The 27,912-nt window shown below is 34.8% G+C and overlaps 1 protein-coding gene and 1 long non-coding RNA gene across 4 annotated transcripts in view; one reads left to right on the top strand and one right to left on the bottom strand.

Annotated features, from left to right (window-relative positions):
* Positions 1 to 27,912, bottom strand: part of LOC306660154 (cGMP-dependent protein kinase 1) — a 1,225,718-nt gene that overhangs the window by 87,314 nt on the left and 1,110,492 nt on the right. For all 3 annotated transcript variants that reach the window (XM_079138304.1, XM_079138302.1, XM_079138303.1), the window contains exon 9: positions 21,237 to 21,311. In XM_079138304.1, the coding sequence (XP_078994430.1) occupies positions 21,237 to 21,311 (75 nt within the window). The remainder of the gene's footprint in view (positions 1 to 21,236; positions 21,312 to 27,912) is intronic.
* LOC306660191 lies at positions 927 to 15,222 on the top strand. The gene is made up of 2 exons (XR_013763584.1): positions 927 to 1,467; positions 11,155 to 15,222. It is a non-coding gene; the product is annotated as an uncharacterized lncRNA (long non-coding RNA).

Consider the following 27,912-nt stretch of genomic DNA (forward strand, 5'->3'; position numbering starts at 1 on the left):
GTCCTCAAGCTTACAACTAGAATAATAGCTTTTGTTATATATATATATATATATATATATATATATATATATATATATATATATACACATGTCTGATATACTAAAGAACAGGCTGGTTGCTCAAAGTAATTAATACAGTTTGTAAAGCTGACTAATGTTTGCAATTTGTGGACTGGAGGAAAATGGTATGATCTATGCAAATGGCTCTGAGCAACAGCCATGCTTCACTTATGTATCTTCTTCAAAGAACATTTTAAAGATGTAAATGAATATAATGTATTATGGTCATTGTATCACAATGATTTATGCTGCAAATTAATTCATTACTTAAAAATTATTTCTTTCTAAAAAGGATTCATGGGAGAAATATTAGAATAACAGTTTTCAGTTTCAAAGGTACTCTATAATTTTCTAATGGCATTTTATTGAAAGGTAGCCTGGCTTATTATCATATCTAAATGTCATATTAGAAAGAGAAAATGGTATGTATAATGATGAAAATGAAAAATGCTTTTTCTAAGGCTAATTTCTTAAACTACTATGAATTTTCCAATGAACTTCAAGCATGACTGCATGATTTTCAACGAAAATACTTTGAATAACAAAAGCACTATCAGTAATACTTTCAGATTAGAAAAGGAAAAAAAAAAAGAACTTAGTGATCTTTATTAAAATGTAGAACCACAGAGTACTCTATGATCCTCAAGCATCTATTTTCTGTTGACAACTAACGATGTCTTCATTATTAATTTTGAAAATAAGCAAAGGCAAAAATATTGTTTATTTTAAAAAGAGATGCACATTCTGAATATCTTATAAGGCTAAAGTGAAAAGCTGGAGTTTCAGGATTGCCATTTTTTAAAGATTGGGAAACAGGCCGGCAGGGCCTAGGGTACTTGCTCAGGTTCATACACATGATAAGTGTCAGCTACACTTCTGTAACCAGGCTCTGTCTCCAAACTTCCAGGCAATGTTTCTCTCACTACAGAAATATGGCCTCCACAAGGAACTCTTCAGCGATGAGTCAACAGTTCAGAAAATATTTTCCCCTGAACTGGCTCAACCTTATATGCCAACCAGGTTTACAATTATACCATATCGTTAGGGGACAGACAGATGATTATAGTGGGAACATGAGGTTAAGAGAATAATTCTATAAAACAGGCTGTGCTGACCCCTACTCTCTTCTTTGCCAAAAAGCAATCTGTCTGTAGTCCACCTGGCCTGAGAGGACAGGATGTGTCATATTCCTCAGCAAACTGAGGCAGGGAACAAAGGTCCTGCAGTTAGTTTAAAATGATGAGTGTCCAGAGAGGGTGGATGACTGACTATCAAAGAGAGAACAATGGGTTGTTAACCTCTGAAATGCTACTCCTCAGCACTCTGAGTTACTGACAATTAACCCCCCGTGTCCCTGCACTTGGTCACATATATGGGGAAGAAAGAGAAGATATTAAAAAGAAATTGGTCTATTTAAATTGTGTATGTCCTCCTCGTTCAGTTTAGGCAATTCATATGTCTCTAGAAACCTGTTGATGTCTTCGAAATTTTCTATTTTGTTGGAGTATAGATTTTCAAAATAGCTTCTAATTGTTTTGTATTTCAATCCTGTCTGTTGTGATATTTCCTTGTTCATTCCGAATTTTAGTGATTTGGGTTTTCTCTCGTCTTCTCTTTGTTAGTGTGGCTAAAGGTTTATCAATTTTGTTTATTTTTTCAAAGAACCAACTATTTATTTTGTCAATTTTTTGTATTGTTTCTTTTGTTTCAATTTCATTGATTTCAGCTCTGAGTTTAACTATTTCCTGTCTTCTACTACTTTTGGTGCTGGTCTGTTCTTCTTTTTCTAGGGCTTTGAGCTGTAGTGTTAGGTCATTTATTTGTTGAGTTTTACTTCTTTTATTAAATGCGCTCCATGAAATAAATTTCCCTCTAAGTTCTGCATTCATAGTGTCCCAGAGATTTTGATATGATGTTTCTTTGTTCTCATTTACCTCTAAGAATTTTTTAATTTCCTTCCTAATATCTTCTGTTATCCATTCATCATATAATAGCATATTGTTTAATCTCCAGATGTTGGAATAGTTTCTGTGTTTTACTCTTTCATTTATTTCTAACTTCAATCCATTATGATCTGATAGAATACATGGTAGTGTCTCTATCTTCTTGTATTTGCTAACATTAGCTTTGTGGCATAATATATGGTCTATTTTAGAGAAGGATCCATGTGCCAACAAAGAAAAGTCCGGGACCAGATGGGTTCTCAGCCGAGTTCTACAAAACCTTTAAAGAAGAGCTCATTCCAATACTTCTCAAAGTATTCCATAAAATAGAACAGGAGGGAACCCTCCCAAACTCATTCTATGAAGCCAATATCACACTGATACCTAAACCAGACAGAGACTCATCAAGGAAAGAAAATTTCAGACCAATATCCTTAATGAACATCGATGCAAAAGTTCTCAACAAAATTTTAGCAAATCGCATACAAAAACATATTAAAAAGATAGTGCACCATGATCAAGTGGGTTTCATCCCAGGGGTGCAAGGTTGGTTCAGCAACAGGAAATCAATAAATGTAATTCACCATATCAATAGACTTAAAGTCAAGAATCACATGATTATTTCAATAGATGCAGAAAAAGCATTTGATAAAATACAGCACCCCTTCATGCTCAAAACACTAGAAAAAATAGGGATAGTGGGAACATTCCTTAACATTATAAAGGCCATTTATGCTAAGCCCATGGCTAATATCATTCTAAATGGTGAAAAACTGAAAGCATTCCCCCTAAAAACTGGAACAAGGCAGGGATGCCCTCTTTCACCACTTCTATTCAACATCGTTCTTGAGACTCTAGACAGAGCAATTAGACAAACCAAAGAAATTAAAGGGATACGAATTGGAAAAGAAGAACTCAAACTATCCCTGTTCGCTGATGACATGATTATATATTTAGAGGAACCTGGAAATTCCACCAGAAAACTCTTAGAACTCAATAGTGAATTCAGTAAAGTAGCAAGTTACAAGATCAATGCTCATATCCAATGCATTTTTTTTAAATTTTTAATTTTAATTAAAAATCATAAATTTACATACGGCAATGTTGTTTGATTCATTTGTTATTTTTTTCCCTTCCCCCCTCCCCTCCCACCCCTCTTTTCCCTCTATACATTCCTTTCTTCCTCATTCTTACCACCCTCCTTATCCCTAACCCTAAACCTAACCCTAACCCTAACACTAACCCCTCCTACACCCCACCCCCGTATGTCCTCATCCGCTTATCAGCGAGATCATTCGTCCTTTAGTTTTTTGAGATTGGCTTATCTCACTTAGCATGATACCCTCCAATTTCATCCATTTGCCTGCGAATGCCATAATTTTGTCATTCCTCATGGCGGAGTAATATTCCATTGTATATATATACCACAGTTTCTTTATCCATTCATCAACTGAAGGGCATCTGGGTTGGTTCCACAATCTGGCTATAGTGAATTGAGCAGCTATGAACATTGATGTGGCTGTATCTCTGTAGTATGCTGATTTTAAGTCCTTTGGGTATAGGCCAAGGAGTGGGATAGCTGGGTCAAATGGTGGGTCCATTCCAAGCTTTCTGAGGAATCTCCATACTGCTTTCCAGAGTGGCTGCACTAGTTTGCAACCCCACCAGCAATGTATGAGTGTACCTTTTTCCCCACATCCTCGCCAACACCTATTGTTGCTTATGTTCTTGATAATCGCCATTCTAATTGGGGTGAGATGAAATCTTAGGGTAGTTTTGATTTGCATTTCTCCTATTACTAGAGATGTTGAACATTTTTTCACATATCTGTTGATTGCTTGTAGATCTTCTTCTGTGAAGTGTCTGTTCATTTCCTTAGCCAATTGGTTGATTGGATTATTTGAATTCTTGGAGTAGAGTTTTTTGAGTTCTTTATAGATTCGGGATATTAGCGCTCTATCTGAAGTATGAGTGGCAAAGATATTCTCCCACTCTGTAGGCTCTCTCTTCACATTACTGATTGTTTCCTTTGCTGAGAGAAAGCTTTTTAGTTTGAATCTATCCCAGTTATTGATTCTTGCTTTTATTTCTTGTGCTATGGGAGTCCTGTTAAGGACGTCTGCTCCTAAGCCAACAAGTTGAAGGTTTGGGCCTACTTTTTCTTCTATAAGATGCAGGGTCTCTGGTCTGATTCCGAGGTCCTTGATCCATTGTGAGTTGAGTTTTGTGCAGGGTGAGAGATAAGGGTTTAATTTCATTCTGTTGCATATGGTTTTCCAGTTTTCCCAGCACCATTTGTTGAAGAGGCTATCTTTTCTCCATTGCATATTTTTAGCCCCTTGTCTAGTATAGAAAATTGTATTTATTTGGGTTTGTGTCCGTGTCCTCTATTCTGTACCATTGATCTACCTGTCTATTTTGGTACCAATACCATGCTGTTTTTGTTACTATTGCTTTGTAATAGAGTTGAAGATCTGGTATTGCGATAGCCCCTGCTTCGCTCTTTCTACTGAGGATTGCTTTAGCTATTCTGGGTTTCTTATTCTTCCAGATGAATTTCATAATTGCTTGCTCAATTTCTGTAAGGTATGTCATTGGGATTTTAATTGGAATTGCATTGAATCTATACAGCACTTTTGGTAGTATGGCCATTTTGACAATATTAATTCTTCCTATCCAAGAACATGGGAGATCTTTCCATCTTCTAAGGTTTTCTTTAATTTCTTTCTTTAGTGTTCTGTAGTTCTCATTGTAGAGGTCTTTCACCTCTTTTGTGAGATTGATTCCCAAGTATTTTTTTTTTTTTGATGCTATTTTGAATGGGGTAGTTTTCCTAATTTCTCTTTCTGAAGATTCATCACTTATGTATAAAAATGCATTGGATTGGATTTATGAACATTGATCTTGTAACCTGCTACTTTACTGAATTCACTTATGAGTTCTAAGAGTTTTCTGGTGGAATTTCCAGGTTTCTCTAAATATATAATCATGTCATCAGCGAACAGGGATAGTTTGAGTTCCTCTTTTCCAATTCGTATCCCTTTAATTTCTTTGGTTTGTCTAATTGCTCTGTCTAGAGTCTCAAGAACAATGTTGAATAGAAGTGGTGAAAGAGGGCATCCCTGCCTTGTTCCAGTTTTACGGGGAATGCTTTCAGTTTTTCACCATTTAGAATGATATTGGCCATGGGCTTAGCATAGATGGCCTTCACAATGTTAAGGAATGATCCCACTACCCCAATTTTTTCTAGTGTTTTGAGCATGAAGGGATGCTGTATTTTATCAAATGCTTTTTCTGCATCTATTGAAATAATCATGTGATTCTTAACTTTTAGTCTGTTGATATGGTGAATGACATTTATTGATTTCCGGATGTTGAACCAACCTTGCTTCCCTGGGATAAAACCCACTTGATCGTGATGCACTATCTTTTTAATATATTTTTGTATGCGATTTGCTAAAATTTTGTTGAGAATTTTTGCGTCGATGTTCATTAAGGATATTGGTCTGAAATTTTCTTTCCTCGATGTATCTCTGTCTGGTTTAGGTATCAGTGTGATATTGGCTTCATAGAATGAGTTTGGGAGGGTTCCCTCCTGTTCTATTTTATGGAATACTTTGAGAAGTATTGGAATGAGCTCTTCTTTAAAGGTTTTGTAGAACTCGGCTGAGAACCCATCTGGTCCCGGACTTTTCTTTGTTCGTAGGCTTTTGATGACCTCTTCTATTTCATTGCTTGAAATTCCTTTATTTAAGTTGTGTATATCTTCCTCGTTCAGTTTAGGCAATTCATATGTCTCTAGAAACTTGTTGATGTCTTCGAGGTTTTCTGTTTTGTTGGAGTATAGATTTTCAAAATAGCTTCTAATTATTTTTGTATTTCACTCGTGTCTGTTGTGATATTTCCTTGTTCATTCCGAATTTTAGTAATTTGAGTTTTCTCCCTTTTTCTCTTTGTTAGCATGGCTAAGGGTTTATCAATTTTGTTTATTTTTTCAAAGAACCAACTATTTGTTAATTTTTCCGATTGTTTCTTTTGTTTCAATTTCGTTGATTTCAGCTCTGATTTTAACTATTTCCTGTCTTCTACTACTTTTGGTGTTGGTCTGCTCTTCTTTTCTAGGGCTTTGAGCTGTAGTGTTAAGTCGTTATTGTTGATTTCTACTTCTTTTGTTGAATGCGCCCCATGAATAAATCTTCCTCTCAGTACTGCTTTCATAGTGTCCCAGAGATTTTGATATGATGTGTCTTTGTTCTCATTTACTTCTAAGAATTTTTTAATTTCCCTCCTGATGTCTTCTGTTATCCATTTATCGTATAATAGTGTATTATTTAATCTTCAAGTATTGGAGAAGTTTCTGTTTTTTATTCTGTCATTTATTTCTAATTTCAGTCCATTATGATCTGATAGAGTACAAGGTAGTATCTCTATCTTCTTGTATTTGCTAATAGCAGCTTTGTGGCATAAAACATGGTCTATTTTAGAGAAGGATCCTTGTGCTGCTGAGAAGAAAGTGTATTCGTTCTTTGTTGGATGGTATATTCTATATAAGTTGGTTAAGTCTAAATTGCTGATTGTGTTATTGAGATCTATGGTTTCTTTATTCAATTTTTGTTTGGACGATCTACCCAGCGGTGAGAGAGGTGTGTTAAAATCGCCTAGTATTATTGTGTTGTGGTCTATTTGATTTCTGGATTTGAGAAGGATTTGTTTGACGTACATGGATGAGCCAATGTTCGGGGCATAGATATTTATGATTGTTATGTCTTGCTGATTTATGCTTCCATTAAGCAGTATGTAATGTCCTTCTTTATCCCTTCTGACTAGTTTTGGCTTAAAGTCCACATTATCTGAAATGAGGATGGATACTCCAGCTTTTTTGCTGTGTCCGTGTGCATGGTATGTTTTTTCCCATCCTTTCACCTTCAGTCTATGGGTATCTCTTTCTATGAGATGGGTCTCTTGCAGGCAGCATATTTTTGGATTTTTCTTTTTAATCCAATCTGCCAGTCTTGTCTTTGATTGATGAGTTCAGGCCATTAACATTCACAGTTATTATTGTGATATGATTTGTATTCCTATTCATTGGACTCATTTTGTTTTTTGACATGATTTGGTTTCTCCTTTATTTGGCTATTCCTTTAGGCTAGTTCCCTCCAGTTGCTGATTTACACGTTGTTTTTTCATCTCTTCTTCATGGAATTTTTGCTGAGAATGTTTTGTAATGCCGGCTTTCTTTTAGTAAATTCCTTTAGCTTTTCTTTATCGTGGAAGGATTTTATCTCATCGTCAAATCTGAAAGTAAGTTTTGCTGGGTAAAAAATTCTTGGTTGGCATCCATTTTCTTTCAGGGCTTGTAAATGTTGTTCTAGGCCCTTCTAGCTTTTAGGGTCTGGACTGAAAAATCTGCTGGTATTCTTATTGGTTTTTCCCTGAATGTAATCTGATTCTTTTCTCTCGCGGCCTTTAAAATTCTGTCTTTATTTTGAATGTTAGGTATTTTCATAATAATGTGCCTTGGTGTAGGTCTGTTGTAATTTTGCATATTTGGAGTCCTATAAGCCTCTTGTACTTGGTTTTCCATTTCATTCTTGAGATTTGGGAAATTTTCTGATATTATTTCATTGAATAGATTGTTCATTCCTTTGGTTTGTTTCTCTAAGCCTTCCTCAATCCCAATTATTCTTAAATTTGGCCTCTTCATGATATCCCATAATTCTTTTAGATTCAGTTCATGATTTCTTACCATCTTCTCTGTTTGGTCAACCTTGTTTTCAAGATTGAATATTTTGTCTTCAATATCTGAAGTTCTGTCTTCCAGGTGATCTATCCTATTGTTTATGCTTTCTATGGCGTTTTTAATTTGGTTTATTGCTTCCTTCATTTCAAGGATTTCCGTTTGGTTTTATTTTCAGTATCTCTAACTCTTTATTGAAATGCTCTTTTGCTTCTGTTATTTGCTCTTTTAACTGTTGATTAGTGCGTTTATTTAATGCCTGCATTTGTTCTTTCATCTCCTCATTTGCTTCCCTGATTGTTTTAATTATGTACATTCTGAACTCCCTTTCGGACATTTTCTTCTGCTGTGCTATCATTGGGTTTTATTGATATAGTATCTAGGTTTGTTTCGGACATTTTCTTCCCTTGTTTTCTCATATTGGTCAGATGTCAATGGGACTCTGTGATATTGTAGATTTCCTCTATTGGCTTATAGTGACCCTGTAGATTTCCAGTGTATCACCTACCAGCCTTCAGTAGCCAGAAGTCTTGGATTAATTTGATAATGCAGTGCTTCCGAAGAATGCTGCCCCTAGCCCGCTACCGGTTCCAGGGAGAGAGACTTGGAGAGGTCTCTTGTTGCACAGCCCTGGTTCCAGAGGCTGGTTGTAGGTTGGAGGTCTACACTGGCTTGGGGACTTGTAGCTGGCTCTGTGTAGACAGACTCTCACTGGGTGATTTGCCCCGAGAAGCTAGCCTAGAGAGGCGCTTCCTGCTGGAGGGGAGCTGGGCTGCTTGGGGAAGTCCCTGGCGCCCTGTGCTGGTGACTGAAGCAACCTGTGGGCGGGCTGTAGATGGCAGTGGGGTGGGCTGGAGCTGGCTGAGGCGGGCTGGAGCTGGCCGTGCTTCTTCTGTGCAGAAGGGCTCTCACTGGGGGGCCTGTTCCGAGAGGCTGGAGGATCTGTCCCTGTGGGCGAAGCCCACCGCCAGACTGCACCGAGCTGCCTGGGGGAGACGCTATCTGCCCTGTCCCACTCTACTAAGCCACTCGAATCCGGGCCTGCCACCCAGCTGAGCTTCGCTGGATGGGGGAGACTCATCCCATGGTTCTATCTTAGTCTGAGTCTCTCAATGCCTCCCCTTCTTGAATCCTGAGTTCTGGGGCGACTGGAGATGCAGTCACCCTCTAGTCCGCCATCTTGGATCGCCCCGTGGAAAAAGCTTGCAGCTGGAGGGGGACAATGCTGCCTGGAGAGGTCTCTGGCTGCCCAGCCCTGGTCCCAGAAGCTGCTTGCGAGTCGAATATCTCCACTGGCTTGGGGACTTGTGGCTGGCTCTGCGTCGAGAAGCTCTCACTGGGTGGTCTGCCCCGGGAAGCTAGCCTAGATAGGTGCTTCCCGCCGGAGGGGGCTGGGCTGCTTGGGGGAGTCCCTGGCGCCCTGTGCTGGTCACTGAAGCAACCTGTGGGCGGGCCGGAGCCGGCAGCGGGGTGGGCCGGAGCTGGCAGCGGGGCGGGCCGGAGCTGGCCGCGCTGTTTCTGTCAATCCAATGCATTCTTATACATAAGTGATGAATCTTCAGAAAGAGAAATTAGGAAAACTACCCCATTCACAATAGCATCAAAAAAAATAAAATACTTGGGAATCAATCTCACAAAAGAGGTGAAAGACCTCTACAATGAGAACTATACAATACTAAAGAAAGAAATTAAAGAACACCTTAGAAGATGGAAAGATCTTCCATGTTCTTGGATAGGAAGAATTAATATTGTCAAAATGGCCATACTACCTAAAGTGCTATACAAATTCAATGCAATTCCAATTAAAATCCCAATTGTGTACCTTACAGAAATAGAGCAAGCAATTATGAAATTCATCTGGAAGAATAAGAAACCCAGAATAGCTAAAGCAATCCTTAGCAGGAAAAGTGAAACCGGGGGTATTGCAATACCAGATCTTCAACTCTACTACAAAGCAATAGTAACAAAAACGGCATGGTATTGGTACCAAAATAGAAAGGTAGATCAATGGTACAGAATAGAGGACATGGGCACAAACCCAAATAAATACAATTTTCTCATACTAGACAAAGGGGCCAAAAATATGCAATGGAGAAAAGATAGCCTCTTCAACAAATGGTGCTGGGAGAATTGGAAATCCATATGCAACAGAATGAAACTAAACCCATATCTCTCACCATGCACGAAACTAAACTCAAAATGGATTAAGGACCTTGGAATCAGACCAGAGACCCTGCATCTTATAGAAGAAAAAGCAGGTCCAGATCTTCAACATGTTGGCTTAGGACCAGACTTCCTTAACAGGACTCCCATAGCACAAGAAATAAAAGCAAGAATCAATAACTGGGATAGATTCAAACTAAAAAGCTTTCTCTCAGCAAAGGAAACTATCAGCAATGCGAAGAAAGAGCCTACAGAGTGGGAGAATATCTTTGCCAATCATATTTCAGATAGAGCACTAATCTCCAGAATCTATAAAGAACTCAAAAAACTCTACTCCAAGAATTCAAATAATCCAGTCGACAAATGGGCTAAGGAAATGAAAAGACACTTCACAGAAGAAGATCTACAAGCAATCAACAGATATGTGAAAAAATGTTCAACATCTCTAGCAATAAGAGAAATGCAAATCAAAACCACCCTAAGATTCCATCTCACCCCAATTAGAATGGCGATTATCAAGAATACGAGCAACAACAGGTGTTGGTGAGGATGTGGGGAGAAAGGTACACTCATACGTTGCTGGTGGGGCTGCAAATTAGTTCAACCACTCTGGAAAGCAGTGTGGAGATTCCTTAGAAAACTTGGAATGGACCCACCATTTGACCCAGCTATCCCACTCCTTGGCCTATACCCAAAGGACTTAAAATCAGCATACTACAGAGATACAGCCACATCAATGTTCATAGCTGCTCAATTCACAATAGCCAGACTGTGGAACCAACCTAGATGCCCTTCAGTTGATGAGTGGATAAAGAAACTGTGGTATATATATACAATGGAATATTACTCAGCCATAAAGAATGATAAAATTATGGCATTTGCAGGCAAATGGATGAAATTGGAGAATATCATGCTAAGTGAGATAAGCCAATCTCAAAAAGCCAAAGGATGAATGATATCGCTAATAAGTGGATGATGACACATAATGGGGGGAGGGAAGGGTTAATGTTAGGGTTAGAGTTAGGATTAGGGAGGGGGGCAAGTATGGAGGAAGGAAGCACTGTATAGAGGGAAAAGGGGTGGGAGGGGTGGGGGGAAGAGAAAAAATAACAGAATGAATCAAACAACATTACTCTATGTAAATTTATGATTACACAAATGGTATGCCTTTATGCCATGTACAAACAGAGAAAACAACATGTATCCCATTTGTTTACAATAAATAAAAAAAATAATAATAATTAAAAAGAGGGGTTCTGGGGCCTTTAAAAGAGCAAGACACAACCCTTCCCACAGGCTTTCAACTCCAAAGTCCCACTTCTCTTCGGGGAAGTCAATCGCCATTCTTAAATAAAACTTGCTTTTTTTACTCTTGCCTTGGTCATTTTTTGGGTGTTCAGTCTTCAACACCGAGGAATAAGGACCTGTTTCCGTAAACTCCAATGGACAGGTACCAAATTGAGAGACATCCTTTGTTCAAGAAAAAAGGTGTTGCCCAAATTATTACTTTTCAATTGAAATTACTAAAACACAAAGGGATCTATTAGGTATTATTCCTTTCTGATTTTTTTTTTAAGTATCACATCATGGTCTGGGAAAATCAAGTATGCTAAAAAAACAAAACAAAACCCACATGCATTAGATAGCTCTGATTTCTATGAAAGGGGATTCTAGGTAGTAAGTACAATTTCATTGCCATATTCAACCAAATTATCCATAGGACTTAAAGAGATTTTCATTATTGGAAACTAATGTTCAGTTGTCATTGGCTAATATGGCAATGGTAGAAAGGAAACATCTTCTTCTATAGAAGGAAATAGAGTTGGTAACCAAATGCTTGGTCTGTTTTCACCAAGGAAGTCAGCAGCACTAGATTTCAATTATCTTTAGTCCTCTGCTCTGTCAATTAGAAAAGGTTGCATGCAAGGACATACTGGGATTCACATTTATAAAGTCTTACTACCTAGGGAGTCTTAAAGATAACTACTGCTGAGAAGAAATTAGCAAATGGCCTTTGAGAGATTAAAATTTTTTAATGAATAGAAAAAAAATACTCATATCCAAGGCTAAGTAGTTTTATCTTGAAAATCATTTTCTAAAAGAACAACCAAGTCAGTTTCAGTGTGCTAGAAAGAAAAATTTACTTTGATGCTCTGTAGTCACAAATCACACTGAAGCATTAATCTGGTATTGGTGGCATTAGAAACTGTTCTATACCTCTTCCTATGCTGATTATAAGTACTGGAATTCAAAAGCAAATAGCTCTTGCAAGGTTGAGAGCTAACACATAAATACAGGACCAAATGTTATATTTTTCTTGTTTCCCATCCTTTGCCTTGCAGTAACACAAAATAATTTTTATTGCCCAAAGAATGGGACTGTCCTCTGACTTCTCAACCTACAAATGGTCAGCAAGTTCTAATTCTGGTTTGAGGGCTTTTTCATAATGCCATTCTCAGTGTTCATTCCATTTAATTGGCATATAGTTCCCATTTTTGGAACAGGATATTGCTCACTTGAATTCTTTCCATAGGAGAGAAAACAATTTTCTAGGCTCATTTCCCTGAGAATTGCTTAGATCAAACCAAGTTGTTTTAAGTAAATTGTTGATAAGATTGTGGGAATACTAAGATCTTTATTCTGAAATGCCTGGCAGAAAAACACCAGTAACATAGGGCTAGATATCAAAGTCTGTGTTCAAAAGAGCAACCCCTTGTACACTGGATTTTGCAATTAAAATCTCATGTCTGTTGGATGTTAGGTGACCCTTGGGCTTTTGAGAAGACCTAAACAATGCAGCCCTGGGTTCTGATTTGCATAGCCTCATGAGCTTTGAAAGGCATTTGATATGTGAATTTTCAAAGGTCTGAGCAACATCCGATGTCAAAGCTCACAGAGCAACTTCCCTGTGACAAGCAGAGTGAGCAGCTAAAGGGCTGTCTTTGTTAATGAAATGTAATGAGAGAACATCTTTTACTACTGTCACATAGTGTCAAATAACAAGGCTCAGTACCAAAAGTAATCATGAAAATATCAAACAGATGAAAATGTTCTTTTGCAAATGAACTTGGTAACAGAAGGGAGGGGTGCTTTAAATCAATGAGAACTAATTACAAAAAATAGGATTATTCTATCAAAAAGCGGAGAGAGCAATGTGCAGACAATATTCTTGAAAGTCACTGCAATTGGGAAGTACAGAGGCAACTGTGATACTTCATAGTTTGTGACAATAAATCAGAGGCAGCCCCAATGGATCCTGATGTTTTCATGCATCAGTGTTTTCTCTGAAGGTGAGGACCCTGTTTTGCACAGTAGCTGTATTTCTGACTTCCTACATTAGTTTCATCTTTCTCATTTACTTTAAAAATTTTCTTCCTGTATTTTGAGATTCTATTATGAATGTCCTTTTTCAGGACAAGGCAGAGCCTAAGTGAACGCATTAGGAGTATGATGTGGAGCATGGGGTGGGACAACCTGGTGATCATAGAAGGGTATGTTTTCGGCACTTTAAGCCTCCTAGCTCAGTAATCCTTTTTCCTCTTTATGCTCAAAGACAGACTTATGTTATCCCTGGAGGAAAGGAGGTTTACGTACAAATTTATGCTCTAATATTAGGAAAATCTTTTTATTCCTCCTAGAAGAATTTGTTATTTTTATAGATTTTTTTAGAGTGACTAATATTTAAACCCCCAAATAATGTTACCTAGTGTCAGGAAAAAAAAAAAAAAAAAAAAAGAGTAAGAACCTTCTTAATCAAGAAATCACATCAGAAAGTAGTGTAAACCTTACCCAGGGAGATGGTCTGGTTCTCCTTTCAGGAGGTCTGTCTTTGCCTATGAAAGTTAGGCAGACTTGAGACCTACAGTCTTAAATTCACTCCTCCTCCATTGGATTGAACACGCACATACCTCCTTTGATACTAAAGATCCATAATGTTTCATTTATATATTTCTGACAATTGTACTTGAAAAAATCTTATAATTAACTCTTATTCCTACAAATCAGATTCTTATTAAGATTCTATCCCAATCACTTCATCTTAAAATGAAATGTACCAGTGTTTTGCTGAGAACAACAGGCATTTGTTAACTAACCCAATTGCAAATCTAACAATACACAATTTCATTGTTTCCTCCATTATTCCTGAATCATACTGCTATAGACTGCATGTTTGTCTCTCAAATTCTTATGTTGAAACATAACCCCAATCATGATGTTGTTGGGAGATAGGGTCTTTGGAAGTCATCAGAGAATGGACTTAGTACACTTACAAAAGAGACCCCACAGAGCTCATTTACCACTTGTTGCCATGTGAAGTTACAATAAAATGACAGTTATTCATGAACCAGAAAACAGGCCCTCAATAGACACTAAACGTTTGAGTGTCTTGATCTTGGACTTCCCAATGTCCAGAACCATGAGAAATATATTTCTGTTGCTTATAAGCCACTCAGTTTATAGTATTTTATGATAGTAGCCCAAATGGATTAAAACCTGTACTTTGTTCTTGGCCTCTGTGAAACCATATTCATCTGGTTTTCCTTCCATCTCCCATTTTATCTTCTCAGTTGTTTATTTTAGTAAATTCTTCTCTTTTCCCTGAAATTTAAATGCTAAAGTTCCTCAAGAACCAATCCTCAGTGCCATAATCCCCTCAGTTTCTATTTTCTTTTATCTCATTCATAGCTTCAATTATCATTTATTATGAAAATGCTTACTATTCTCAAATTGATACTATACCCTCCTCTGAGCTTCAGACCTGCCTAATCATGTCTTGAAAGTATCTCATATTTAGCCTGTTCAAAAATAAATTCATGATTAACTTCAGACTCCAAACCTGGTCACTGTTCCATCTTCCTCTACCTTATTGGCTGTCATCATCTCTCTCTGATTTCTGGACCAAAAATCCCTGCATTATCCTTGACCTCCTTCCCCTTCATCCCTAAATATCTTTCACATGCTTTTCTCTACTCATGCTCGTTCTAATCCTGTCTGCCCATTAGTTTTACCTGGAAAATATTCTGACTGTTCTCCCTTCTTTCACTTTATACCTTACCAATCTCAAAGAAAAAGAGAGCTCAATTATAACATAAATAACTCATCTCCTAGCTTAGAAGTCTGAAGTGATTTTTCCAATTTCCTAACATGACCTACAAAATCTTCCAAGATTTGTCCTCTGCCATTCTCTCCTTTCTCATTTTTATTCTCCATCTCCCTTCATCCCGCTCCAACTCCCACGTTCTAGGTCCCAGAAAAATGGTACTTTAGTTCTTTGAATATGTAATGCTGCCTCCTACCTTGACTTGTTTTTTCTTTAAACCAATTATTCCTCTGTCTATGATGCTCTCAAACCTCCTTGTCTAGCTTACCACTAATTCTTGCTTAGCTTGCACCAACTAATTCCATAGAATTCAGGTCAAATATAACAAAGATGTCACTTCCTCAGGGAAGCCTACTCAAATTGATTAACACATGTGTCCCTCCCACTGAAACACAAACTTCTTGCATGCAAGGAACATGTCTTATTTACCATTTTATATGGAACATTTTGTAGGCATAGAAAATATTATCCTGATTAAACAAATATAAGCAAAGAAGTGAATGAACATGGATGGTGTTGGTGGTGAGGCTGTGAGTCTTTGCAGGGAGTATTTAAATCTATATGTAAATCAAGTGATCGTGCTTGCTAAAAACCATGATCATGCCCCTTTAGAATCTTTACATGGATTTTGACATGAGAAAAGTCTCTCATGGACAACAATATCAGGTCTCATCAACTTAGGTGATTATTAAAGGCATATACAAATCTATATTTACATATCCATCAGAACTTACCAATGGAAGTGCTTAGATATGAATCCCTTTAGGCTTCTAGACAAGACAATAGAATAGAACATAGGGTAGCTGAATCTACTGGTACAATTTGTGGCAGCTATTTTTTATGAATGTCATCATGGTACAAAGTAATTTGGGAAGCATGCTAGCTGGGACATATTAGTGTACTAGTGGTGTTGAGTGGTGGTCTTTTTTTTTTCTGTTTTTTTGTCTTTTCATAGAAATGAGTGAAAGTTTATCTTCAAAAGCAGAATAAATTGATAATCAATAAGCCTTCAATTTGAATCACTGTGCTACCAGGCCACCATTAAAACAAAGTTTCTAAAGACTATATAATAGTATGATAACTGTTGATAACATGATGATGATGCTAAATGGAAAAATTTTTCTAAAATTATAAATGCACTAAAAGGTCAATTATAAAACAAAGAGAGATAAGGACAGCTGTTTGATTGGTTTTCATTGCTTTATCTCACCATAGTATTTCATTTCTTTATCTCACCACAGTATTTCTATTAATAGAGAAACAAAAAACATCCTAACAAAAATAAACATCATTATAAGTAAAAACATTGTTTATTTTTTTCACCCACTGTATGACCTTAATTTGGGAATATAGTTGTGGCATATGTAAATCACCTTATGAATGAATCCTTTATATTAAAGACTTTTATGATTGTATTATAATTAACAAACTAATTTGAAACATAAAGTAGGACTTTTTAATTGAAAAAGTTGTTTTGCTTATCATTTTTGAGAATATATTCAACAATGAAGACCTCAATAACAGTCTAAATTAAAAATATTTAATTTCAGAAATAGACTTATTCATATATCACAAATAATGAAATAAACATTTACTTTTTCTCTTGATAATTTCTGAATGGTCATGATTTTTATAAGACAAGCCTTAAAAAATGGAGATAGGACTCTAAACTCAAAGTGTTATATGACAGTGACTGTCATAATATATTTTTCAACTACAGAGTGAAAAATTTGACTTACATATCAATCTTCCCTCTAAACTGTAAGATGATTCTTACTATTAGAAAAGTGGTTTTATGTTTGGTATGCACATTATGTTTGGTATGACTCATCATAAGTAAATTTCTAAATGTTTATTAAATGAATAAATACATAACCTCAGAGGAAAGCACTGTGTATGTGCCATCACACATGATACATCTGATTCAAATAAAGATTAATGATCCTTTACTTTGATCTGAGATTTGTCTCTCCTAATGTTTTTGCGATTATAAGTCATTATTTTAAAAAGAGAAACCCTTAGTGGATAATTAGCAGCAATCAAGAGAAGTTTAAACATGCATGAAGGTGAAGTTGCTGTCAAGAATTATTATAGGAAATCTCATGAGACAGACTTAAACTCCCTGTATAAACCATACCAAGCATTTGGTATGGGAACCTGGCTCTCGGTGAGGGCACATATCCTGCAGCAGAGGAGTTTTGAAAACCATTTCACTGGTATATTTCTCTCAAGTCAATCCTCTTGGACCAGGTTCCTATGCCAAATGCTTGGTATGGTTTTTCTGAAAAGAATAGTCTGTACACATTGAGGAATCATTCTGCCATTGAGCCTGTTAGGCTAACAGCTAATGAGTTTCTCACATTTGAGATTTTAAATGTCTCAGTGGAATTAGTCTTTACAGTCATTCCAACTTTTTTCTCTTACCCAAATAGGTTCAGTTCATGAAGCAATATCAATAGTGATTTCACATGGGTAAGTAATTGCATCGCTTTATTTGAATTTTAAGAAACATCAATCTTCCACAGTTTTGCAAAACCAAGAGGACCACAAAACAGTTTATACAATGGAGCCAAATCATCACCTCAGTTTTAAATGATGCAGATTTTCTTGATGTATATAGAAATTTAGAGGTATTAACAGAATTATCCGGGGAGTTTAAGCCAATTAGACTTCATTCCTAGTCTCTGCACTGTAGGCAAATCTTCTAAGTTTCGTAAATACAAAGTGAAGGCACAAAGTACTTAAGGGGAAGAAATTCAATAGAGAGACAACAATGCTAATACCAATAGATGTTTAAACTTGTTAATGAGACTAAAAAGCTTTCCTTGGGAATGAGTCAAAGTTTTTCCCTTGTGAGTAATAGGACACCTAATTAAAAAATGACTTCTGACCAGAAATGGTAGTGCACACCTGAAATCCTAGCTAATTGGGAAGTTGAGGAAAAGATCAGAAGTTCAAGTCCAACCTGGGCAACTTAGTGAAACTCTGGTCTCAAAATTTTAAAAAAGACTTGGGAGGTATCTCAGTGGTAGAACTTTATCTCACATGTGTGAGTTCCTGAGTTCAGTCCCCAATTATGCAATAAAAAGAAAAAGGAGACGACTTCCACCTAGAATATGATTTATTAGAGGTCCATGAAAAGCTAACAGTGAAAGAGGACTAACAACTCCTTCAAGATTCGTTTATGTTTCTATTTTTAGGAATAAAAATAACAATCTCTCTAGAATTTGGATCAAAGGTTTTAGTCATTTTTAATCAAACTATTTTCAATTTCTAAATAATAGTAAATGTTAAGGAACATCGGATTTTCACTCATTAAGGTTTAGTATGAATTAAAAAGAGAAATTAAAACAAATCTGTCCCAGATTAAATTTGCTAAAATAATATCCTGTGTGTTTTTACGTACACACACACACACACACACAAACACACACAGACATGCATACACACACAAAAACAATTATGTGAGGTGATGAATGCATTAATTAACTTGATTTTGGTAATCATTTCATAATGTACACATATATCAAATCACATTGTATAGCCTAAGGGTATATAATTTTTAGTTTTTGGTTATACATCAATAAACTTGGGAAAAATTATATATATAGTACCAGAATTATGATCTGTCAAATCCGTGGGTCAAATAAAACATTCAGAGAAGCACCTGGATATAGGTAGTCATTTTATTATCTTTTGTTGTTCCTTAACATAACTGAGTTCTCTTTTAACCAAATGTTATTGTACTTATTTAAAAAAGACATTTATTGATATTTTCCAGGCTAGGTGTAATTTAATGACATGATAACCCAGGAAGAGAACTTTGCTTATGAAAGATTAAACACATTACTTGCTTAAAATAAATTTACATAATATATGTGGAATAATTAATACCTTTAAATATAATCATATATAAAATGCATTAAAGTATATTTCCAATGATTAGTTCTATCAACAAAAACATCCACTTTTATAGTTCATTATAATTTACAAAGTTTTAAAGTACTGTCATCAATTAAATCTCAAAAATTACCATTTTAAAGATGTGGTAACTGAGGCAGAAAGACAGATATGACAAAGATTACTTGCTTGGGGATGTCAGAGTCAGGAGCAGAAACCAAAGATTCTGGTTTTTCACTCATGTGTTTTATGTTGACTGATTCTTTTCTGTTACTTGAACTATAGCCACACCTTCCTTCCAATTGTCTGAAGCTGGATCTAAATGTATTAGTTTTTCTGCTACCTTTAGTTGTAGTGTGTGCAAATAAATTCATGAATTGACGGATTCTTGACACATACATAGTGTATTCTTTATAATGTCGATAGACGCTAAGAAGGAGATGACTAATTCATCATTGCTTCACATCACTTACCAATTATAAGCCTGTGATGGCCTCAACTTTTGCTTGAATAAATATGAGCTATACGAATCTGTCACTAGATAATCTATTTGAAGTATAACAGGGAAACAAATTATCCAAATCATCAAGAATACATCTACCAACATCTTGGGAGCCTGAGACAGGAGGATTCAAGTTCAAAACCAGCCTCAGCAACAGCAAGGCCCTAAGCAATTCAGTGAGACCCTGTCTCTAAATAAAATACAAAATAGGGCCAGGAATGTGACTCAGTGGTTGAGTACCCCTGAGTTCAGTCCCTGGTACCCCCACTCCCCAAAAAATACATTAGTTTAAAAGACCTGTGATTTTTTTCTAGTAATTCTAAGACTAGTAGATTTTGATGGATATTTAAGATTGCCACTAGTTATTGTATACATAAGCACACATATACATATTTTCTAAGGAAAAATAGGAATAAGCTGAAATAAATTATAAGTATGAAGTTTTTTAACACAGCAAGATAACATTCCTTTAGGAATAAAGTCCAACAATAACAAAATATATTTTATAACTTGTGAGACTGATAAGGTACTTTTCATGGCCCCGCTGCCATCTAAGGGTGATCTGTACTAGTACTAGAAGCTAAAGTGTACACTGAGCATGAATTTGCATTTTAATGAACTACAGGATCATTAAATGTAAGAAGAATGAATATGAAGTATCCACAGTATATGCAATCCTAAAGACTGTGTGGGATGTGGTGTTAAATCTGGCCTATGTGATTTCCTGGGTAGGTCCTCACAGGGGTACTACTAGCATTTGACCTCAAGATGTAAGTATATGTCCCTCCAAAATTCAGAGAAAACCACAATAAACTATACGGAGAAAACACTCGAAATATATTCATATAACTTTAAAATATAATTTATATGGGGTTAATATGTAGTATAGTCCTCATCGTTTTAGTTCTAGGTCACATGTTTTATCTTTATAAATTCTCAAAGCAAAAAAAATATTTATTTTGATTTCTAGGTTCCTACAAAATCAACTAATCAAATTCTGGCCATGAACTCCTTATTTAACACTCATTTTTTTTAAATTTAAAGTTCCTTTCATGTGTCTCTAAATGATATGAAATAAGAATTTGCATTGGAGGAAACAGGAGGATGATAGAAACTATTGTTTTTTGTTTGTTTATTTGTTTATTTAAGTAGCCCAAAACTTCTGCAGAAAAAATGAAATCTCAAATTACTTCAAATGTTTGTCAAACATTAAAGTTTTGGGTTAAATAAAACTATCTTTGTAGAAGAACTGTATTTTTCAGCAAAATTATAATTGATGGGTTATTTATTATCTCATGTCATTCTCACATTAGTAACATTGAAGTTCAATGTGAAGTGATAATAACTACAGCCTGGTAAATATCTCTAGCCTTATTACTTTGTAAAAAAAATTTTTTTTTTATTTTTTATTTTTTACAGGCTGCATTTTGATTCATTGTACACAAATGGGGTACATCCTTTCATTTCTATGGTTGTACATGATGTAGATTCATGCAGCTGAATGCAACTACCAATGGTTCAGAAAGTATTTTCTGTTGGACAGATTACATGTTCATATTCAATTATTTATACTGTATTTTAAACTAACTGTGCACCTTGTTGAGTTGATCTTCATCACAAAATTAAGGTCTTATATTTAAAGAGAGATATACTTAATGAGCATGTTGTATAGTAATTATCTTGCATAGTTTGCTTCATTTTCCTCTCAAGCAATTAGATTCTTATTGTTGGAGTGTTGGGCTTTGTTGAGTCCATCAAAAGATTTGATCTTATTTCTAATCAAAATCAATTTTTATCAAGATGAAGGTCAAAGAAAATAGTATCACTTACTTTGCTTTTGCTTCTGCATCCTCATATGCTTTATTAGAAACATCATCCAGCCCTCCAATCAAATGCTTGAAAGAGCTGTAAGAGGAAAAACACAGTAATTAGGATAAATACAAAGTAATAAGGACAGAAACCTAAACATGAAACAATAAAGGGTATCTAAAGAAAAAGGAATTCAAACACAAACTAAATACATCATTAATAAATATACAAGAAAGTAGTTATTTCCCCTGACTAGAATATGAACTTTATGAGATCAGAGACCTTTCATACTTGGTTCACTTCCGTAGTTCCCAATACCTGACTGGATCTGGCTACCATGTCTGGTAAAGACAGATATTCCAAGAACTGGGTAGCATAAAATCTATGATACACTAATCGATATGCATCACAAAGTTAGTTTTTTCATTATAATACTGAAACAACAACAAGATCTACAACTACGGAGTGCCTACTATATGTCAGGTATTGTAATTAGCATTAATTTATTAATTCAGTTCTCAAGCTATAAAATACAAGCAATCATTATCTCTACTTAAAATTAGTTAGCTAATTTTCAAAGGCAAAAAATATGTAGCAGATAGGAAAACAAGCAGCAGGAGAGAATTACAGAAAAATCAACTCATTTGAAAGAATGAAAAAAAATAACTTTAGTATAAAGCAGGAAGATTAATTATTCTGCTAAAATCCAATCTATTAATATTCTACTATGTACCTCAAAATGTATTCAGACTTACTTTCTACAGTTAAGTCTGATTTATGATAACATTATAAAATAACACAATGTAAACACTCACATGTATTACAATTGCCCTTGAAAAGCAAACAACCAGATATAGTAGATCTTAGGCAAATGACATTTTGGCAACCACCACAACTTTCCTTTTGTGGATGAAGGAACAAATATACAGACTATATATAAAAATTTGGGTCTTCACAAGACAGAGCCCCACATACAAGGCTCTTCTCAGTATGCTTTATATGCAGTAACTAATACTGTACAAGGACCAATTGAGTTAGGATTATTTATCTCCATTTTACTTTCACTTATTCCCATATTAAAAATGAGGATACTAAAGTACAACAGGTTGAGAAACTAGCCCAGAGTAATCCAGCCAGCAACTGGGAAGTTAAATAGGAAGGTGACCATACACCATACTATTCAAACTTCCACTGCACTTCCTACCGAAACACTAGGCTTAGAAACTAATTCTGACATTTCTAACAATATCTGGGCCCTGGTCGGAGAGTTTTAAAGTGGTATAAGAATTGCATGTTGATTTTAAATCCCTATTTTTTTTTTTTTCAGTGCTGGAAATCAAACCCAGGGCCTCTTGCTTGCGAGGCAAGTTTTCTACTACTGAGCTAGACCCTAGCCCTTCTATAATCTAAAACATGTAAATGACTTTGTGTGTTGTAATCATTAAGCATTAAGTTATATATTGTCAGGTCCTGAAACAGATTTGTTGATTTAAATTTAAAAGTTACTTAATCACTTTCATATATAAATTGTTCGGAAAAACTGTGAAGTAGAACAGGATACCCTGCCCGGGGGTTGGCTGGAAGGGGATGGAATAGCTATTATCTCAGACCCTTGGGTAATGATCATGAGATCATCTGGGAGGCAGGGTAATGAGAACATTGCACTAAGTCCATTATTTCTATACAAAGAGAGACCCAAGAGAAAATTACTAGACAAAGGCCCAGGAAATCAAGAATCTTATTCTAAAATATGAAGTTTTCTGTAATCAGCTATATTAAAACATACTGAGTGATAACGTTGAATGTCCAAAAGGCAATAGTTCTTTTACAAATTTTTAAAATATTAACAATGTTAAATTGATTAATAAAATCCTCATGGTTGAGGAAAATGTTCAAATATGACTTATGCCATCATGCATTTTTTCAAATTACCACAGAATGTTTTGGTTCTTACCAAAACTTGGAGAAAGGCTAATTTTAGAGAAATTTTTTAGGGTTAGGTGAGTTTATAATGTAAAATTCAAAATTCAATTTGCAATGAAAACAGAGAACATTTGGTTAATTTTCTGTTTTCATATATAAAAGAAAATTAAACCATAGAGTTGAAATTACTTGTCTAAGATGACTATATTTATCAGCAGAACCAGGATTATTATCAATATTCCATAAAATCCATCCCTATTCTTTATAATACCAAATCTAAGACATTGTGAAAAGGTACTGATGAAGAAGTCAAAGAATATTTTGTAAGAAAAGCAAAGAGCAATGATCATTAAAACCTGACTTCTCAATTCCATTCACATATTGAGAACATGTTCTTAGACATTTAAAGCTCACAGTAATTCTGAGAACTCATTTAAAAAAAAAAAAAACTTATGTCTTCCTCGTTTTTATTTGAGATGAAGATGTTTTAATCAGTATATTACCAAAGAATTAAAGAGTAATCTGATAAAAATATCTTCATTCTTGTTAAATCTATTAACTTAAGAAATTCTGTTCAGTTCATTAGCCTAGATTAAAACTCCACAGATTGCTTTTGAAAATAAAGTTTGAAATCCTATCAGCAAAGTTAATAACCGAAAAGCATTGATATGGCAGTGCTATCGAGAGATGTAAAAGTAGAAATCACCTAATTGTGCTGATGATTTGGAAAATAACTTACCCATTTTTTAAAATCAGTAATATTCAATGACAAGTATCACATTTTAAAAAATGATTATTTTTACTATTTGTCAAAAAATAAGGAAAATGATACATAAGTACAAAAGACTTGTGTCATTTGTGAAATAAATTCCTTTTAACTTTCACTCAATGTAATACATTGTTTTTTTACTATGGGAAATATAAAAAACTGAAATAAGAAATTAAAAGATTACACATAGTTATCTAACTACAAATTATAAGTGGGAACATTTTTTTCCTTTTCCTTTTTGACTCCTTTCCACACATAGCTTTGTTGTTTTAAAGTGTCGTGATAGACATGATTTAATCTCCTTTTAACTTAATATTATAAGCATAAGTATTTAACTTTAGTTTTAAAACCTAAATAAGTATTAAATAAAAACTAAATAAGTATTACTTATTAAAGTAAGTAATATTTGAGCAGTTAACTAATAGGTCACTGGATGTACATGTATCATAGAATACCCACCTATGCATGTATACACATCTACAAACACATATACACTCACACACACACATATATTCAGATAAAGGAGGGGTATCGTAACTATATATACAGTCACCAATATTTGTATTCTAGACTATAGATTTAACATATGGAATTTCTTTTCAAAACAAATATACCCAAGACTGTAATTTTGGCTATTGAAATTTTATAAATACTTTTTATCTGGAAGACAACACTAGACAAAGAATATAACATTTTTTGAAACATTAAAAAAATTATTTCCTGATGATATTCTAAATCTATTCAAAGACTAAATCAAATATTATTCAATGTAGAATTTTCAAGCAACGTTATCAAATTTCAAATGAAAGTCATTGTCTATCTCTATACTGATCAATGAGTAATTTAAGACATCTTGATAAGCATAATTGATGATGTTACAGACTATATCCTTCCTGGCACAGATGAAGAAATTAGTATTGCATTTTCCCCTTTCATAGGCATTCTATAGAGACACCTGCTATCTGTTTGGACTCTAACCAAACAGCTATTTATAAAAAAATCGTTCTAGGTATCAAATGCCTTTCAATATTTACTCGGTTCTTATGACTTTTTTTTTTTTTTTTTTTTTTTTTGATACTGGGGGTTGACCCCAGGGGTGCTTAACCACTGAGCGACATCCCCATCTCTTTTTATTATTTATTTTGAGTCAGGGTCTCTCCAAGTTGCGTAGGGCCTCACTAAGTTACTGAGACTGGCCTTGAACTTGGAATCCTCCTGCCTTAACCTCTGGAGTTGTTGAGATTACAGGTTTATACCACCATGCCAGGCTGCATTATGGCATTTCTTGACTAATATAAGAAGAAAACTTTTGTTGTCATTGCTCTATTTTGAAAGAGATTATAAGAAAATGTTTTGACAAACATAGAACTGAATGAGTAGACTACAAAATGTTATTTACCCATTATAACAGATACAGGTTACTACAAGTAAATCATTAAATTCAGTTTTTAAACTCACAGTCATATACAATTTATATTTAAGCCTTATGAAATAGAAAAGCCAGGTTCACAAATATTCTAGATTTAATTTCAGAAAAAAATTAAGGAAACATCATAAAGTGAAAGACTAATTTAGGACATCTCAACACAAACCTTCATTGTGTGCCTATTATGGCAGGTGCACTTCTGTTTCTTAAGGTGGGAAATCCAGTTTCAACAAGTCTTAATAGAATTATTTAAGGCAATGGGTAAAATACTATCAGAAGTCCCCTTTATGTTTAATGCCAGTAGTTTAAATATACTTGCAGTGCGTGTACAGATAAGAAAGAATGATGGGAAGGGAGAAGCAGTAAAGGATAAAAGGAAAGAGAGCAGGAGGAACAGAGGAAGGAAGACAAGGAAGGAAGGAAGGAAAGAAAGAAAGAGGAAGGGGAGGGAGGAGAAATAGGACACTTTCACATCAAGAATGCTGAAATTTATAGAAATTTTCCCTCAGGAATATCAGTTAAAGGCTGATTCTCATTCTAGGAAATCTGTCTGTTTTAGAACATTATGGTGACAGTAGCTCAGTGGGTAATAATTTCAGTTATTAAGATGTTTTCATTATTAAGCCAAAACATCCCTCCGAAGGGAGTTGATTACTCAGTGGTATGTCTAGAACGTGTATAATTTTGTTCTTCAGCAGTTGTGATATGATAAGACTTCATCTAGAGAGAAATGGGCTTTTAAATTACTACAAAGGCAGCGCAAATATCAGAGATCAGCATTATTATGCTGCTAAAGAATGAGAGCATTTATATTTTATTTTCTGCTTACAAAGCACTTTTTATATTCTTAAACCACATATATATTTTCACATATCTATATTCATATATTCATAGATGTATTAGTTGATTTAATCCTTATGCTTTCCTGTCCTCTGATACAATGATTAGAAATATGTATAAATTTTAAACATAGAATCTTTTAAAATTCAAAATAGGGTAGTAGAAAATCTCCTAAGTCATATAAAGTAGTTTTGTTTTCTTGATTATACCCTTAAAGTAAGATGATAATCTATTCTTAAGAGTGAAATGCTATAAGACAAAAATAATCAAAGGAAAAATCGTAAACCCGAAACTACTTCGAATACTTCACTAGTGCTAAGCAAAATGTTTGTCAAGCATTATTGGCAGTGTGGGCAAAGTCCTCTTGATCTGACAGGCTATAGCTTTAGAATTGTTAACCTGAATCTTGGCTAACTGCTTATTCACAAAAAAAGTTTATGAAAAGAAAATAGAAAGTTAGACCCCTAAGATGGCTCAGGATTCTTGTGACTTAGCTAAGGTTTCAGAGGCATCCTTCATTGCTTTGGCATGTTTATGCAAAAAATCTGTTGACTCACATTGTAGCTTCAGGTGAGTGCTCTTATGTTCATTATTTTTTATTTATTTATAACTAAGACAAACATAATTCTTACTGTTTATACTATCAAGTACCATATGAATATGTTTCTTTGATGGGAGAATGAATTCCAGATCAAACTCAACCAACCAACATCCATAACCTTCCACTTATCGTCTTTCTATCTATCCATCCCCATACACCTCTGCATTTCTGCAGTGCCCTCTATCTACAAGGGATGATTTAAGCTACTATGGAAGATGCAAAAAAACAAAACAAAACAAAAAATCCAAGGTATACTCTTAAGGAATTTACAGTTTTATATTAAAGATAAATCACAAAAATTATAACACAGGTTAGAGGGGGTCAATGGTTGAGTGTTTATCAGAAGGAAGGCTGTAATGTTCATAAAAATAATTTTAGGTTAATGGTTGAGTATTTATCAGAAGGAAGGCTGTAATGGTCATAAAAATAATTTCAGAGCTGACAGTGTAGTTCAGTGGTAGAATACTTGCCTACCATGTACAAGGCCTTGGGTTCATTCCCCAATACTGGAAAAGGAAAATTTCATGTACTTATATTTGTCAGTAACTTCAGAGGAAGTAATAAGATTTTATGTCCATAGTTATCAGTATCTTCTGATTCTGCACAAATAATTTGCAAGAGAAAATTATACAAGGCATTAGAAATTTGTCTGTTTCTCTTTAGTCACAAGAATCCATGTCTTTTATGGGGATTATTGATTAGGAAAAAATGTGTTATGAGCACTTAAATTATTTCTTGATTATATTATATAAAAGGAATCAAATTTTAAAATAGTAATACAAATTGGCCTAGAAATCTAAGAATTGATTTCAGAACTCTCCCACTTTACTTACTATGACTTTTATAAGGGAAAAAACATATTTTGTGTTGACAAAGTTTTCATGTGTAATATGCATATATGATCATTTTTCTTTTAAGACAGAGCCTTATTTGAGTCAAGTGTTCATTATAATGGTAAAATGACAAGATCAGTCCTGAATTTTAAGATAATTTTTTGTGATTATAATCATAAGTTGCCAAAATTTCATAAAGCACTGAGAGACCATAAGACACATCACATCTTAATAAAGCATGTAATAAGAGAAAGATGTGTTTTGGATTTGTCCACATATCATTTTGAATTTGTAAATATTATGCC

Source organism: Sciurus vulgaris (assembly GCF_902686455.1).
Source record: "Sciurus vulgaris genome assembly, chromosome: 4".
NCBI classification, from domain to species: domain Eukaryota; kingdom Metazoa; phylum Chordata; class Mammalia; order Rodentia; family Sciuridae; genus Sciurus; species Sciurus vulgaris.